A 17,588-nucleotide genomic window follows, 5' to 3' on the forward strand; every position below is an offset into this window, starting at 1 on the left:
GTTCCTGCCTGCCAGCAGACCTCTGGATGTGTGCTAAATTAGGAAAATTAGATGCCTGCCTGTCAGGCTGTTGCTTTAGGATTAGCAAATGAGCCTCATGTACATGAAGTCTGGATGTCTCTGAGCTGGGCAGGTAAGTCCAAGTATCAGCCCTGCAAGAGCCACTTCTCAGTTTGTTATAGGTTTGTAGGTCTCATGAATGCTGGTCCCATTGGTTTTCAGAGCTAGGTATCTTGGGGGCTCATTTCTCAGGTGCAAATCTTAAAAGTTGGGTTGCTTATGTAGGATTCAAAGCCTTACCTCCTCGGGGAAGAACTCTGGGAGCTGAATTCCCTCCCAACTCTGGTTTGCTGCTCTGGGAACCGGGTTCCTGATGAGATTGTGTGCCAGCCCCTCCTACCACTTTGATGTGGGCCTTCCTTCATTTACCTGATGAGTAGACAGTTTTTAGATTTTTTTCCAGAGAAAGTTGTTCTGTATGAAGCTGCATATTTAGTGTGTTCATGGGAAGGTGATCCTCCTATGTTGTCATCTTGAACTGGATTCTGGACTCTAGAACTTTTTAATGATTTAAAAAATAATAGTAAAGACTTAAGGATTTGTGCATATGGAGCATTATTGTGATATATATGTATGCTTTTCTAGTGCTATGGAATTCTGTTTTACTATACTTTAAGGGAATATATCTGAATATGTTGACATTTAAAACCAAACAAAAGAATCTTCTCATTAAAATGCTTTGTTTTCCTATTTGGGGACATGTGATGGAGTCCATGTGTTAGTCATCATTATATACTCCATAGTGCTTTGCATGCTGTATTGCTCAAGAAATATTTGTTACATGAGTGAATGAGCTCTTGTAAGGGTTAAGTATCACTTCTTAGATTAGCATTAGTTAGTATTGCCACTGTCAGTTTCAAAAGCCCTAAAACGACATTCTTTCAGGTGATATAAAAAAATCAAGGAGACAAGATTTTGCTAATTCAGCACAATATCATAGAAGCTAAGCTTGCTTAGATTTAGCCAGAAAAGGAAATATTGGAAAAAAAATAATGGGCTGTTAACTTTAGTCTGGCATCATAGTTGTAAGTTTAGTTATTCCTCTCAAAGAATTAAATTGGCATCAAGAATAATAGAGAAAATGTTTACTGGTGGTATATTAGTCAATACGTTATTTGGAGAAAAATTCAATAGACAGCAATTGTGGGCAGCTAGTTCTGCTCAAAGTTTGAACATTTAATTAAGTTGTAAATCTATACTATTATCTCTTTATTGTTTGTTTTACAATATGGATTGCTCTGTTGTGTTGTCACTTTGTTTTATAATAAATATATGTCTTTAAGTATATGATATTTCTAATACTAGAATATAATGTAGGAATTGCAATCTTAAATACAATACTCAAATATATTATGTATTTTATTACCTTAAAATTATTGTCAATATAAAATATGACATGAAATTACTTTGTCAGTTCTTTGGCAATTTTTAAAAATAATTAATCATCTTCGAAATTCTGAAGTGTCATCATTTGCTCTGTTTTAGAAGCTCCCTTTATATTGAAATTTATTTAAATGGATAGTTTATAGATCTATTGTGTAAAATATTTTACACATAAAAAGATATTAAGAAAGGTTTTTTTGGCATGGAGTTATACATTTTTACATCTAAATATATAATTAAAATTTACCTAAATAGGATTGAAATTTAAAGATATTTCCAGTATTTTAAGATACAATGTACAATTTTTGCTTCCAAATATACTTGTTCTCATTATTGGAAGTAAAAAGTTCATTAGCTTTTCTACACACACACACACACACACACTCTCACAACAGTCGAGCGCTGCGTATTTTACCTTTATCTTAATGAATGTAACATGAACATTAGCTTGATATTTGGCCCAGGCCTATTTTTAGTACAGGTCTGTTGAGTGAGTCTCAAAGAATCGCTTTTGCCTAAATCACACCCATATTACATTGATTAAGATTTCCTACTTTGGTGTCTTTATGGAAGAAAACTTAATGACACTTGAGAAGCTACTGAACTGCAGAATCCTTGATATTTTATAATTCTCTCCCTTGCTTCACTCCAACTTTTACCATTTTTTTTCTTCCACACTCAATTTGACAACAATTTACTAACTCACCTTTATTATCTCTAAGCATTCAAATTACTTTTCAAAGAAATGACAGACTGTTTTCTACTATTATTGGATGTTTATATACTGAATAAAATTACATATTTATGATTACAACTTACATGAAAAAGTTGGGGGATAAACTAACAGATTTAATTAGTGGGAACAGAAAGGTTCCAGTATACTTGAGATAATCCTTTGGTACTGAGTGGGAAGGAGGAATCATTAATATTTTGCTGAGAGGAAATAAAAAGAGTTGATTAGTTTAGAGAGATGGTTAAGAGAAGGGCTCTTAAAAGAGCTTCTGCTATATCTCAACTATGATATTAAGAGATGTTTCCATCAGTTTTGTAGAAACTAGCCCCATCAAATTTTATATTTTATAAAAATTTATAATTTTATGGAATTAGCCCTATCAATATATTCAACTCATTTTGATTGTTCTCAGTGTTGCAGGTCTTGGTGGCAGGTTGCCTATGTCCTTCCATATAAGTTAATTCAATATGCTGTCCTGCTGTTAACTTTACATGGCCACAGCTGTTCTCTGATACATGACAGCTGCTGGCCTCGAAGGTGGGAATTCTACTCCCTTTGAATTTCTTTGTCAGGGGGACTGGGGCAATATCCAGGGCTAATTTCTCCCACTAGTGAGACAAGACTCTTCTATGTACTTTACCCAATGTCCCATGAGTAATGAAATTTTCCATTCTGGTAGTGGGAACAAGCACCGTTCTCAGCTCTGTGTAAGTGCCAAGTACTGTTACTTCAAATCCTTTTGTATGGTTCTTTTCCTCGCCTTGGGCAACCTCTTCCCATGTATGGGTTGATCCAGGGAATATTCAAGGGGGAGCCTCTGCAGATCTGAGTAGCTGTCTTTTTTCTCATTCTCTGCCCTGTGTACTTTAGCTGCCATAATCTCTCTGGACTCTCAGTTTTGTCTCTTCAGTTCAGAGTGTTTGTCAGGCTCTGTCTTAGTTTCCCATCCCTATCTGTGGCCTGGAAAGTCTCTCAAGGCAGTAAGCTAGGGCTGTCAAATGGCTCATTCTATTTTGTTTCCCATTTCTCAGGGATTACCGTCCTTTATTGCCCAATGCCCACTGCCTTCACAACCACTTTTTTATACATTTGGTCCATTATTTTGTTGTTTCAGGTGAGAAAGAAATCTGGTCTTTATTCCTCTGCCTTGACTGGAACCAAAGTATAACTTTAATAAGGTTTTATTGGGAGTTTGAAGGTAATGAAAAGGAAATAAAATATGGCAATAGCTTACAATGGCAACTTTAGGTAGCTACATTCTGAGTCCGAAAGTCCTGCTGATGTCCTTGTAGCTCCCAAGTCTGAGCCCACACAGCAGTGGCTAGCTTTTCAGCTCTTCCCTTTGCCATGATAAAGTGTTCTTTATCATACAAAACATTTTTACTCCTTGCAGTCAAACTGGCTCAAACATTTTAAAATAGGGTCTTTGCTTTTTTAGTTTGGGACTTAGTTGAAGTCATTCTTCCCTCTTTGTTGTGCCTCCCCTTCCCGACCCTTCACATACACTGCCCCCTCCCCTCCACATAACAAAAAAAAAAAGAGGTCAATCTGCTTCAAAGTTAAATTTAAGCTCCTGTCTCTTAGGAGCTTTCATATTCGAAATGGCTGTTTCCCAATTAAAAACAAATAAAACCAAACCCCTAGTGCCCAGTCTCAGGCTGGGAACCCCATTATACCACAGTATGTTATTATATATTGATCAATTAATATGTACTAGTGCATGTTACAGGTGTATGGTATATTAAAACACACACAGAAGAGTGGCTAAAGGCATAACTAGAAATCTTAATTGAATCATAAATATAATGTTAATTATAAAAGTTGAAGGAAATTTGATCTTTAGTACTTGTCCATTTTCATTTTGATTGTTCCTCTTTCTCTGGATGTTTTGCTTATATATTGTTTTCTTTGATTTTTCATGTTTGTAATCACCATAAGAAAGTGGAGTTGTACTTCTAAATGTACCAAAGCAGCTTACTATTTAAAAGAACCATGCATGTATCTTTTATAAAGTGAAGAATAGTTTGTAGTGTGTCTGTTTGGCTAAGAACTTTTTTTTTACTTTGAAGTTTATTCATATGATCATATAGAACCTTTGTACATTGGACTTTTGTATATGCAGAAGTTTTCATACATTATACTTTTATATGTACAAGATGTACTTGTATAAATCTTTGTAAAATTTATACCTTAGTAGTATATTCAAGCAGGCATCTTATAACGGATTTTTTGAAGATTAAAAAGAACATATTTGATAGGAAAGGAACAAAATGAACTCAGTAGAAAGTAACTTTCTGAATTTAATTCTTATGGTATTTTCATGATATTTAGTAAATTGCTTTCATGTATGGAATGAGATTTCTTGAAGGAAAAATGTATTTTTTATTTATATGTATTTTAAAAGTGAAATTTCCTTTTTATTAAACTTTAAGGTAAAAATGTTACAAGAAAATTGGGAATTACATTTCAAAAGAATAGACTCCCTACATGTAGACTTTATAAAGCATGGATGCTAATATTCTAGACAGAAAGGAATTTTGCTGCACTGTTTTTCTATTTAATTAGGAAACATAGCCATTTTCTTCAGACACAAGGCAATTTGACAGGGAACTGGCTAAATTCTATAAATTGTCTATCTTTGTCAGTAGCTGGAACATATTGCTCTTACCTAGAATATTTCTTATGTGTCCTCTAACACCTCAGGTGGAGGTAGGTCTTTCTCCTCTGTGCCTCTTACAGGTCTCTACCTGAGCCCTGCTTAGATTATATCATAGTGTTTGTTGACTCTCACTTGTGAACTTCTTGGTCGGTGAAATTGCTCTAGATCATGGATGCCTAGGATGGAGTTATGTTATATAAGGAGGAACAAAAATTTGTCAAAGGAAAATTGAATAATGTTCATTCACATATTCATTCAGCAAAACATATTCAATGTTTGGAATATATGCAAAATAGTAAGTGCTTTTCTAGACCCAGTGAATATTGTGGTAACCAGGACTAGTACAGCTCTTACTTGTACAGTCTTATGATTCAGAAGGAAAAACAGTCTTTGATATAAGTTATTACAATAAATGCTGATGGGGGTTATGATAGGAAGCATAGAGTTCTGTTATAAGACCTGCCTCAGTAATGGGAGTCTGTCTTCCTGAGGAAATTGTGTTTATGTTGAGACTGCAAGTATGAACTGAAACCAGCTGAAAAGGATTGGGAGTATTTCAGAGGAAGGAGAGTGTTAAGTCCAGGATTAGGACGTTTACTTACTGCATCTTTATCAGTGTATTTCAGGAGTGACGTTTTTTTCTCCCAACAATGCTACTTGGCTGGCTCTTCATACTACCTTAATAGAAACAAAGACTGTAATAGTTTTTTAATGTTTAAATGATCTTTTTCTGAGTGTGGCTCTTCAGCTAGTTGTTCAACATCCCAGCATTCTGAGAGTCAAGAACACATAGTTCTTTTTTGATATATATTTAATTTTAGTATATGAAGTCAAAGACAGTATTCCACAAAAGCTATCATAACTTTGCAATTCAGAATCATGACAAAAATGATAATCTTCTTGTGGGAATTCATTTGCTTTCTTAATTTTGGAGGTCACTTTAATTTTTCACAGTCTTCTAGCAGCAATTCTGACTTGCAGAGAAACACAGAAAAATCACCATTTACTGGTCTTAAAAATTGACCATCTCTATGAGAAATTTCCTAAGAATATAACAGCTAATAACAGCCTTTCATGTTCAGATACTGTGCTAAATATGTGTTATAAAATATATTTCACTTAAACATCCCAGAAACAATGTGAGAAAAGTAATGTTTTTATCCCTTTCCTATGGATAAGGATACTGAAAGTATTTAAGTGTCCAAGGTCTCAAAACTAGAAGTGGCAGATAAGAATTTGATCTCAGAAGTGTCTGAGTTAAGAGTCTGAATTCCTAACTTGGTATTGCTCTCTTGTAGTTAAGAGAGCTAAATGTAATATATTAACATGCTGAGACAGCCTCAGACCCTTTACAGGTTTTGTCCACAATAAGGAGCACTAGTCTTTGTTATTTTTAATAATCATTGTTTATTTCATTTTCTTTATGCTGAAGTTCATGAATAAATGAAAACAACTGTTCATGGAGTAAGGTAGATAAGACAGACCCTTTCATGTGTTGTCGGTGAGATGGCTGTGTTTTGAGACTGTTTTGGCAATGTATATCAAAACTTAAAATTTATTTGCCCCTTTGTCAGCATTTCTATTCGTGAAAAGAATCTATATCTTCTGTATGTTTCATTCATAACATGTAATATCTATGTGTTTTCTTATGACCTAAAATCTTTCAAATATATGAATGTATATGAATATATTAATAAGTCATAAAATAAATATATATGAATTTATAAGTGTACACATATATACATATGCACACACTTAAAACATACATTCATAGAAAAATTTCTGGATAGATATACAAGAACTTAATGGGTGTTTTTTGAGATTAGTATGGAAACTAAAAATTTTCACTCTATACTTTTTAGTATGATGAACTATATTAATGACCACATATTGCTTTTATGATAAAAATAAGTTTAAATTGAAAAGTTTTAAAAATAATGGATGTGGTAAATCTTTAATAATTATGTTACTGGAGGGGGATAAAGAGGAACTTTTTGTCTTCATTTTATACCTTTCTGAACTTTTAAAAATAAATGAATACATGTTACTTTTATAATAAAATTTTAATTTTAAATGAAAAAAGCCTTAAAGATAGTGAACATATTTCTCTAACAAATACTATGAAATATTATTTCTATGACTAAGTTTCGGGTATAGTTTATTCATTATATCGACAGTTTAGGATAAATCTGCCTATCTTAAACTTTTATCAGAGAGCTCCTATCTTATTATCTTAAAGGCTAGCTCTTTTCTAGCATCCATTGAGTTGGAAAATAACTCAATGAAAATTCACCTTATTTTTGTAAACAAGATTGTTTCCAGTTGAAGTCTTAGTAATGAAACTTTTCATAGCAAATGAGATTCAGCAAATGCAGAAGTTGACAGCAATTTTATTAGATGTTGCTAGTCAATAGAGCACAATTTTCTTGCAGGAAAATGGTATCATGCTTCTTAAACTCCAGAGCATTTGTCAAAAACAAATGTCAATTTAAAACTGCATTGTTATTAAGAGTCCGATGTTCTAGTGTCAACTGACAGTATTTTAATATTATGCTTACTCATGGAATGTACTTGGAATTAGGTTGGATGATAAATGCTGAAACAGGCATAAGTGAATCTTAAAGCATAACTTCTTTGGGGTTATGTGTTTCAGGTGAAGCTCTGAAAGTATCAGCTGAGAGATTTGCAGATGACCCCTGTTATCTCCCAAAAAGGGAGGCTGTGGTTCAAGCTGCCCGTGCCTTGTTGGCTGCAGTTACCAGACTTCTTATCCTTGCAGATATGATTGATGTCATGTGTCTCTTGCAGCACGTGTCAGCTGTAAGTAAAAGATGGCTTAGTTTACCTTGGCATTGTTCTCACTTCTAATTCCATTTTCTGAACTTGGCATCAATCCGAGTGCATCCTGGCCTCATTCTAATTTCTTAATGTCACCCATCAGAAGCTGACTGAATTGAGCTGTGAAACTAATGCATACTTCACAAGAACGAAGCCAGAAGTTAGTCTTAAAGCCAATGGGAGACTGAAAAATAGAAGATGGCTTATTGATAAGGAAATGGCTAGGGCAAAGTTCTAGGCTTTTGACCATTTAAATTATTATGCCCTATATAAATATATGAACAAATATATAATAACATAGTTATGTAGATTTTGGAGAAAATAGATGTGTAAATATAAATAGTTTGGGAAAGAGAAATGTTCAAAAAAAGAGAAATGTTTTAAAAAAGAGAAATGTTTAAAAAAGTTTAAGGCCTGTGGAAGTTTGTCCTAGTTTGTAAATGAATACTCCTCTTGATCCAAGATAAACAGTGCATATATACAAGTTGTCTGTGTTGTCTGTAGTAATCCATTATGAAAATATATAAATGTATTTAGTAAGAGTAAAGAGTATATTTTAACTAGGAGACTGCAAAGACAGCAAGATATCTTGCTTGCTTTATTTTGCTAGAGAAAACCACTTAGACGTTTAGTGGAAGGAGAATTCTATTCAAACTTTTTTCTTTTTCTTAATTTATTTCATCTGGACACTAAATAAAATAGTTTCATCTGGACACTATTTATTTAGTGTCCAGATGAAAAGGTTGCAAAGAACACTTTGGAGTCTCTGCTCTTTCTCCTGCTTTAAATAGGACCCTTTCTCTTCTGTTCATAAGTACATCTGTATTTTCATAAAGGTGCTTGGTGACTCCACTGTCACTACTTTATTAAGCAGATGATGGTCTTGTTTGACATTTTTGTCAAAATCATTTGCTCTAATTGCTAAGCTAAACTTTTTTTCTCCATCTTTCTCTTACTTACTAATGCATACTTTAACCCTACAGTAGAGTGACCTTTCCTTTATACTTTCATATTTCTTTTCTTTTAATAGTTTTATTACTGCAAAAAAGCAATTTGGCATCTTTTATTGTTATTGTTGTTGTTTAGGTAGCTTTTTAAGAAAGGGATTAGTACTCATCACCAGCAACTGTCTACTAGTAGGTTTGTAAGTGAGATATTTGAACAGTGTGTTTTGTTACTTGATTACTGGTTTGTTGAATACCCTAAACAAATCCCTGAACATTTCTGAGATTCATTTTTTTTAAAACTTTTTTTTTTATTGAGTTATAGTCATTTTACAGTGTTGTGTCAAATTCCAATGTAGAGCACAATTTTTCAGTTATACATGAACATATATACATTCATTGTCACATTCTCTTTCACTGTGAGCCAGCACAAGATCCTGTATATATTTCCCTGTGCTACACAGTACAATCTTGTTTATCTATTCTACATTTTGAAATTCCAGTCTGTCCCTTCCCATCCCCTGTCCCCCTGGCAACCACAAGTTTGTATTCTATCTCTATGAATCTGTTTCTGTGAGATTCATTTTTTTTAATATGTGTATATAGACACTAATAAATGCTATAACGAGAAGTGGTTATGAAAGATTCAGTACCAAGTAATTCCTAGTTCCAATGACCCAATATTTCCTATGTTTTAGACTCCAGATTTGTTGAGATAGGGCAGAATGAAAGGCTTTTGTAGGGTGAAAATTACTACCTTTTTAATCAATTAAGAGGTAACTATGTATAATATAAGACCACAAGCACCTTTACTACCATTTTAATTGTGTCACAAACTACTAGGCACAGTGCTAGGTAATTCACACACATCATACCATTCAAACGAAGCGGGGGGTAATTGTAGATCAAAGAAAAACAAAGTACTGTTTTTTGCGATAAAAATTATACTTAATCATTATTGAGTTTTTATAATGTGCCAGGCAATGGTGCTGGATTATTTCCTTTAATTCAGTCTTCACAACAGCCCTATGATTATGATTCCTATTTTATAGATGAATAAAAAACTGGATCATATTGGATTTAAGAAGCTTGCTCAAGGCAATAGGAAAAAAACCCAACTTTTGGAGCTTAGTACTCCAAGAGTTAGAACAGCTTTTACTATAAATAGCTTTCAGAAATGTTTAGACAAATTCATGGGCCTATAACATGTTGTTAAAGGAATTTAGGTATTTCAGGGGGAGGAGTTGTTCTTAACTTTAACCACCCTTCTCCATATGGTTAGTGCCTTGTCAGAGACTGAACTTGGGCTAGATCATTTAAATCACTTAAGTATTTATAATACAATAATGATACTTCATCTCTGAAAAAGGAAGACCTTTGTGGTAAATTGTGATTTTTTAAAAATTATTTCATCCTTATGAAAAATTTATATTTGAATTGTACTATCAACTCAGTTCTTTCAAGGTTTCATAAAGAATGAAGGCAAATTGAATTTTTTTAGATTAAGATTAGAATTATTTAGCCCAACATTTCCCCTGAAAGTATTCTGCAGAACCTGTCTTATAAATATGCAACATGAAAAAAAGTTTTTTTTTTATTGTCAGTGCTGAACACAGAAATTCCCTTTGAATGTTTTTGATGCTGATTAGCACTTTAATGTTGGTGAGAAATATTGAAGCAAAGAAACTTGTTTAACTTTGCTTAACCCAGAGTTTCCCAAATTTCTTGACCCTAGAAATCTTCTATAATATATTAATCCTGGAACCTTTTTTTTTTTAACCATCAATAGCCTCTTTAATGGTAGGAGATAACGGCAGTGGACAGAACATCCCAAATCTGAGATAACTTAACTTCTTTTACAAGTTATTCGTGAAAAATTATTTAATGATATGGAAAACAGTGAAATAGCTGTCTTTCAGATAACATCAATCAAATATTAACACATTTTGAATAAAGTTGTTGAAATGAGCTTCAAACTAACCTCATTGGGCTACTGTATAAATGGTATTTCTTTATTTTATTCTGAAGCATTTTCTTTAAAGGCCTTCCTGAAATCAAGATGTATTATCTGTGGCATCACAGATTTACCAGTCTAGTAACCTCAGTTATAGAGGAAATGAGGTTAGTTTGTCATGTCTTACTTATAATAACCCCATAAGAGCTCTAAGTTACCATTGCTTGCTTGCTTTTATTCCTTTTCTGTCTCTCTTTTTTTAAGCTTCATTTTCTAGTTACTCATATTCCACTTATGATTGTAAAGCACTTGTCTGCTGGGATTTCCTTGCCCTTAAGATCTAGATACTAGGCTTGAACCCTCATTCCATGTCCTGTCAAGTATAATGTTCTCCCCAAGATTTCTGCAAATTTTCTTGGGCTCATATTCTCAGGGTCATCTCTAGCTCCAAGCTTTTGCTTCCACAGAACTACTTTAGTTTATGGATGGTTTTTCTAACTCTATTCTATAATATGTGAATTCATAATTGGAAGTTGATCTTTTTCCCCTTTAACCTCCCCCCCCCCCCCCACTATTACTCCCACAGAAGGCATGTTTATGTATATGGCAAACCTACTAGAAACTTAGGAAGAAGGAAGGGAGGAGGCTCTATAGTGTAATAGTAATTTATTCTAAGTGGCTATAATTTGTATATTAGAAGTCTTCAAAATCCTTAACAACTTCATCTCATTGTTCTTCCATCTCATTTCTTCCTATCTACTCTCCTTTGTTTTTCCTCACACCCCTACATTTCTTTCATTTGTCACAGTAAGATATCCTATCTCTCCACTATTGACTTGGCCTCTGGCAATTTGTGTCCTCAGATATCACTATCCATCTTAAATTACACCTTAAGGTATTTTCCTCAATATAAACAATTCCTTTTCTAAGAAGAATTCTGTAGTCAGCTGTCTCTCTTACATCCACACACACATCCTATTATAAAGTAATCTTTGATAGAATTTTTTTAGGGAGGGTATCATCTTTAAATATATGGAATTCTTCTTTTGGACACACACTCTTCTTTCAAAAGCAGTGGGCTACCTTTTTGTTTCTTGTCCTCGTTTGAATATAATAGACAAAACTAAACAAAAAATCCCTGCTACATTTTTTTTTGTATTTGAAAAAAAATTATAATAAGAAAGAAAAGAGTAAGGCCACTAAAGAAAACACTGTAATAGCAGAGAAATTCTTTGATACTGTGCAATAAAGAATAAATACAAAAAATGTAGCAGGGATTTTTGTGAGTGTTCTAGGGGAAAAGTCCAAAATGAGCAGACTCTTTCATAAAATAGTAAGATAAGACTAGAGGAGAGGAGGAGAGGCAGGTCTTTGCCCATTATATTCAAACTAGAACAAGAAATAAAAAGGTAGCCCACTGCTTTTGAAAGAAGAGTGTGTGTCCAAAGTTGTAGGATGTAAAATCAGTACACAAAAATCAGTTGCATTTCTATACACTTACAGTGAACTATCCAAAAAGTGTATTAGGAAAACAATCCCATTTACAATAGCACCAACAAAAATAAAATACCTAGGAATAAACTTAACTAATGAGGCCAAAGACTTGTAATACTGAAAACTGTAAAACACTGATGAAAGATATTAAGACACAAATGGAGAGGCATTCTGAGTTCATGGTTTGATAGAATGAGTATTGTTAAAATGTCCATACTACTCAAAGTGATCTATGGATTCAAAGGAATTCATATCAAAATCCCAATCGCATTTAAAAACAGAAATTGAAAAACAATTCTATAATCCATATGGAACCACATAAAAATAAAAAATAGCCGAATCAATTCTGAGAAAGAAGGAAAAAGCTAGAGGTATCACACTTCTTGATTTCAAAAATATTGCAAAGCTGCAGTAATCAAAACAATATGGTTCTGGCATAAAGACAGACATACAGAGCAGTGGAACAGAATGGAGAGCCCAGACATAAATCCATACAAATCCAGTCAACTGATCTTCAACAAGGGTGCTAAGAATACACAATAGAGAAGTGATAATTTCTTCAACACATGGTGTTGGGAAATTGAATATTCAGATGTAAATGAATGGAATTAGACTTTTATTTTATACCATACACTAAAATCAACTAAAAATTGATTAAATACTTGAAAATGTACAATTTCCAGAAGAAAACATAAAGGAAAAGCTTCATGACACTGGTGTTGGCAATGATTTCATGGGTATGACCCTGGAAGCACAGACAACAAAACCAAAAATAAACAAGTGGAACTACATCAAACTAAAAAGCTTCTGCACTGCAAAGTCAACACAGTGAAAAGGCAACCTATGGAATGGGAGAGAATATTTGCAAATCATATGTCTGATGAGGGATCAGTATCCAAAATATATAAGGACCTCTTGCAACTCAACAGAAAAAACTAACAACTCAATCAAAAAATGGTCTAAGGACTTGAACAGATACTTATATTTCTCCAAAGAAGATATATAAATAGCCAACAGGTATATGAAAAATGCTCAACATCAGTGATCATCGGGGAGATGCAAATCGAAACCAAAATGAAATGTCATCTCACACTTGTCAGGATGGCTGTTGTGAAAAAACTAAAAAGACAACAAATGTTAGCAAGGATGTGGAGAAATTGGAACCCTTGTACAGTGTCAGTGAAAATGCACAATGGTATAGCCATTGTGGAGAACAGTGTGGAGGTTCCTAAAAAAATAAAAAATACAACTACCATATGATCTAGCAATCCATCTTCTAAGTATTTATTCAAAAGAATTGAGATCAATATCTCAAAGAAACATTAGCACTCCCATATTCATTGCAGTACCATTCACTATAGCCAAGATGTAGAAACAACCTAAATGTTTATCGACAAATAAAATATAAAGGAAATGTGGTATATATGCACAATAAAATACTATTCAGTCTTAAAAAGAAAGGAAATTCTATTATATGCAACAACATGGATGTGGACATTATACTAAATAAACCAAGCCAGTCACAAAGATAAATACTGTGTGATTGCACTTATATGAGATATCTAAAATGGTCAAAATCATAGAATCCAAGAGTGGAATGGTGGTTTCCAGGTTCTAACGGGGAAAGGGAATGGGAAATTAGTGGGCAAAAAGATTCTGTTAAGTGAGATGAATAGAAATCTCATGTAGAACACTGTACCTATAGTCAACAAGGATGTATTGTATATTTAAAAATTTTATAAGCATATATTTCATATTAAATGTTCTGCCATAACAAAATGGAATAAAATAAATAAAGTCTTGTAGCGATATTGAAGGAAAAACTAAATAAATGTACCTTTCTATTTCTCTCAAGAAATGTGTTGCTCAGAGATGCTCAGTAAATTATTACAGTATGACTCCTTTTTTTTCAGTCCTCATTCACTACTGAATGGTCATGAGTTTAATGACAGTGGTCTCTTACAATTTTATAGAACTTTAAAATTTATAAAGCAGTAATCTATAAAGTTAGGTTATATACTTTATTAGGGCAAGAGCTATTTGTTTTTTGTTTTCCTCCATTTCTCATGTGACAACATGTTGCCAGGCCCATGTTAAATATTTGTTGAGTAAATGTCTTTCATTTTTCCTCAACTGATTTCACAACCTTATAAAGTAGGCAGGCAAAGACAATCTCTCCCATTTTACAGATAACACAATCAAGCATTAGAATAGTAGTGACTTGTCCAAAGATATAAAATTATTAAATGGCATAGCAAGGACTTCAACCCAGACTTCAAGGACAATGTGCTTTCAACTTCATATGACCTTTTCTAACTTAGATTTCAAGCTCAACTTTGTTTTATGTTCTTAATTTAACTTTTATTATCATTCCTTACAGTAAAGAATTATTTGAGATATGTTTCCTTTAATTTTCTGCTTCAGCTGTAAACTTCCTTTTAATGTGTGGTATTATCATCCTGTAAGTTCATTTGGAAACTATGTATGAAAGTCAGTGGATTAAGTTCAGAAAATGAAATAATTTTTTTTCCTCAATAATACTTCACTTTGATTGCTCTATGTTTGCCATATTTAAGTAAGGTGGAGTAACCATTTCTTCTGCTTAAAACAATTTCTTTTTACTTTGAACATTAATATGTATAGAGAATTAATATATATTCTTTTGACCATTCCTTCCTTCTGCTTTAGTTCCCAGAATTGGCACTGTTTCACACTGACATTTTAGGGACACTCAGTGCTTTCAGTCAGGTACTTATTGGATACTCTTTTGTATATATAGTGCTGTGGGTGTGAGATTTCCCTTTATGTTACAGGTTATACTCAGCACCTTGCACAAAAGCACAAAATGTTAAATAAGGAAAAATGACAACTGTTGAGCTGGCTGTTCTTTTGAAGTAATGCTACCTGATATTTTTTCATTATGGGAATTAGTAGGCTGCTGGAGCTGTGGAGTTATTTGAATCTATTGATCTGACTACAAGAGGAAGCCAGGACATTGGCAGTGAGGGCCAGGGAAGCTTTACTTGCCAGAGCCCTGGTTGCATTTTTTCCTGCTGCTTCAGCCGATTTCTTCTTGTCCTCTTTCCCAAATTGCTCCATGAATCTATATAATTTTCATGAACTCATTGAATGTGTAGTTTGTATAGAACATTGGCTTAGATTTATTTAAAAATATGTTGTCAGGAAAAGGAGGAAAATGTATTTGGGAAGAGGGAATGCTGAGTCAAACTAGATATTTTCCCTTTTGCCTTGCTCATGCTTCTCTTTTCTGCAAAACAGATTTTCAGTTATTTTAATAGGAGATGAGCAATCATGGTCTCTGCTGTTTTATTTTGTGGATTACTATTATTATTATTTCTGACTAGAAAAAAATTGATGAGAAAACACTCTGGGTGTGTTACAATGCTCGCTTTTATGGTATACAATACTTACTCTTTGGGCTTAGAGTTACTATTTGCATCTTCTGATTCTTGTCTGTCTTGTGAAATTTGGTAAGGTCCAAGGATAGAATTTGGACTTGTTTCTCTGTTCAGAGACCATCTTAATATTCAGTTTTGGCAGTTTTAGAACATACCTAGGTTTGTTTTGGGTTCATATTTATGCACTGGACTTTTTTTTAAGGTTTGAATTTGTTTTGCAGTGAGTTAAAAATATTAACAGGATAAATTCAATGTTAAACAGATTATTTTGAGGTTCTTGGTTCATTTAAAATTCCCACTCAAGACAGTGAACAGATAAAGTTGAGGAATATTAAAATTTCTTTGATTAATTGTACTTCCTTTCCCAGCTTCAACTGAGAGAGCATTTATTCTGAGAAATAGTCAATATAATGAAATTACTGTGCACTGAACTAATGTAGAAAATCTCAAAAGGTCTGTTTCAATGATCAAGCACAGTGTCCTATTGGAATAAAAAAATTTCAAATCAAGGCAACATCAAATCTCCTTAAGTAAAATCTAAATCTCATTTTAATCTTTGTCTAATTTTTATCTTCTGTACTTCAGCTTCAATTGCAAGGTAAACTTATTGCTTTTAGTCTTTAGCATCTTTAAGTACGCATGTGGACAGATGGCGATGTAGTGTGTTTAATAGGGATAAAAGTTACAGTACAGATTTTGTATGACCTCTCCTTGAAAATTATTTGTTGTTGTAAGTGAAAAAATCTACCTAAATGAATGAATCATCATAGTTTGAGTACTTTGAACTATTTAATATCAATAAATGGAGGATATAGGCCCTGATAATGAAAGTTCAAGCTAAAATGTCCACATTATGCAAACTCTGACCTTTAATGAAAGCATTTGGTGGTGATGTATCATTACTGGATTTTCTCTCTTTTTTCTTTGGCCATGAACATGTTACTGGGATGTATTGGTTTTCATGTTTCTTATTTTGAAGGCTTATAAATGTGTTTACCCTAAAGTTCCTATTTGGAGTTGTATAAAATTCATAGATACATGTGAAGAAAAAATAGTTAAGAAGTAGAGCTAGTATTTCTTAGGGAAGAGAAGATGTAGGGGATAAAGAATGCTTTAGAATTAAACAGATTGGGAAAATAGTTCGTATTAATTAATTTATGGATAAAATTACTGAAATTGTTTAGAATCTTAGATCTAATATTAGTTTGATTTAAAATTTTTTTAATTTTTATTTTTTATTGAAGTATAGTTGATTTACAGTTTTAAGGTGTACAGCAGTGTGATTCAGTTATGCACAGATATATATATGCTACTTTTCAGATTCTTTTCCATTATAGGTTATTACAAGACATTGACTATAATTCCCTGTGCTATACAGTAGGTCCTTGTTATTTATCTATTTTATATATAGTAGTGTGTATCTGTTAATTCCAAACTCCTAATTTATGCCTCCCCTCTCTCTGTCCCACTTTTACCTTTGGTAACCTTAAGTTTTTCTATGTCTGTGAGTCTATTTCTGGTTTTGTAAATAAGTTCCTTTGTATCATTTTTTTAGATTCTACATATAAGTGATATATTTATCTTTCTCTGACTGACTTATTTCACTTAATGTGATCATCTCTAGGTCCATTCATGTGGCTGCAAATAGCATTATTTCATTCTTCTTTATGGCTGAGTAGTGTTCCATTTTGTATATATATACCATATCTTCTTTAGCCTAAATGTTGATGGACATTTAGGTTGTTTCCATGTCTTGGCTATTGTAAATAGTGCTGATATGAACATTGTGGGACATGTATCTTTTCGAATTACTGTTTTCATTTTCTTCGGATGTATGCCCAGAAGTCAGATTGCAGGACCATATGATAACTCTAGTTTTAGTGTTTTAAGGAACCTGCGTACTGTTCTCCGTAGTGGCTGCACCAATTTACATTCTCACCAGCAGTGTAGAAGTGTTCTCTTTTCTCTACACCCTCTCCAGCATTTATCATTTGTGGACTTTTTAATGATGGCCATTCTGACCAGTGTGAGGTGATAACTTATTGTAGTTTTTATTTGCATTTCTGTAATAATTAGTGATATTGAGTGTCTTTTCATGTGCCTG

The 17,588-nt window shown here is 33.1% G+C and overlaps 1 protein-coding gene across 8 annotated transcripts in view; it reads left to right on the forward strand.

Annotated features, from left to right (window-relative positions):
- Positions 1 to 17,588, forward strand: part of CTNNA3 (catenin alpha 3) — a 1,350,697-nt gene that overhangs the window by 106,421 nt on the left and 1,226,688 nt on the right. For all 8 annotated transcript variants that reach the window (XM_031461217.2, XM_010985795.3, XM_064488129.1 and 5 more), the window contains one exon: positions 7,489 to 7,655. In XM_031461217.2, the coding sequence (XP_031317077.2) occupies positions 7,489 to 7,655 (167 nt within the window). The remainder of the gene's footprint in view (positions 1 to 7,488; positions 7,656 to 17,588) is intronic.

The sequence above is a fragment of the Camelus dromedarius genome, chromosome 8 (assembly GCF_036321535.1).
Source record: "Camelus dromedarius isolate mCamDro1 chromosome 8, mCamDro1.pat, whole genome shotgun sequence".
Classification (NCBI taxonomy): Eukaryota; Metazoa; Chordata; class Mammalia; order Artiodactyla; family Camelidae; genus Camelus; species Camelus dromedarius.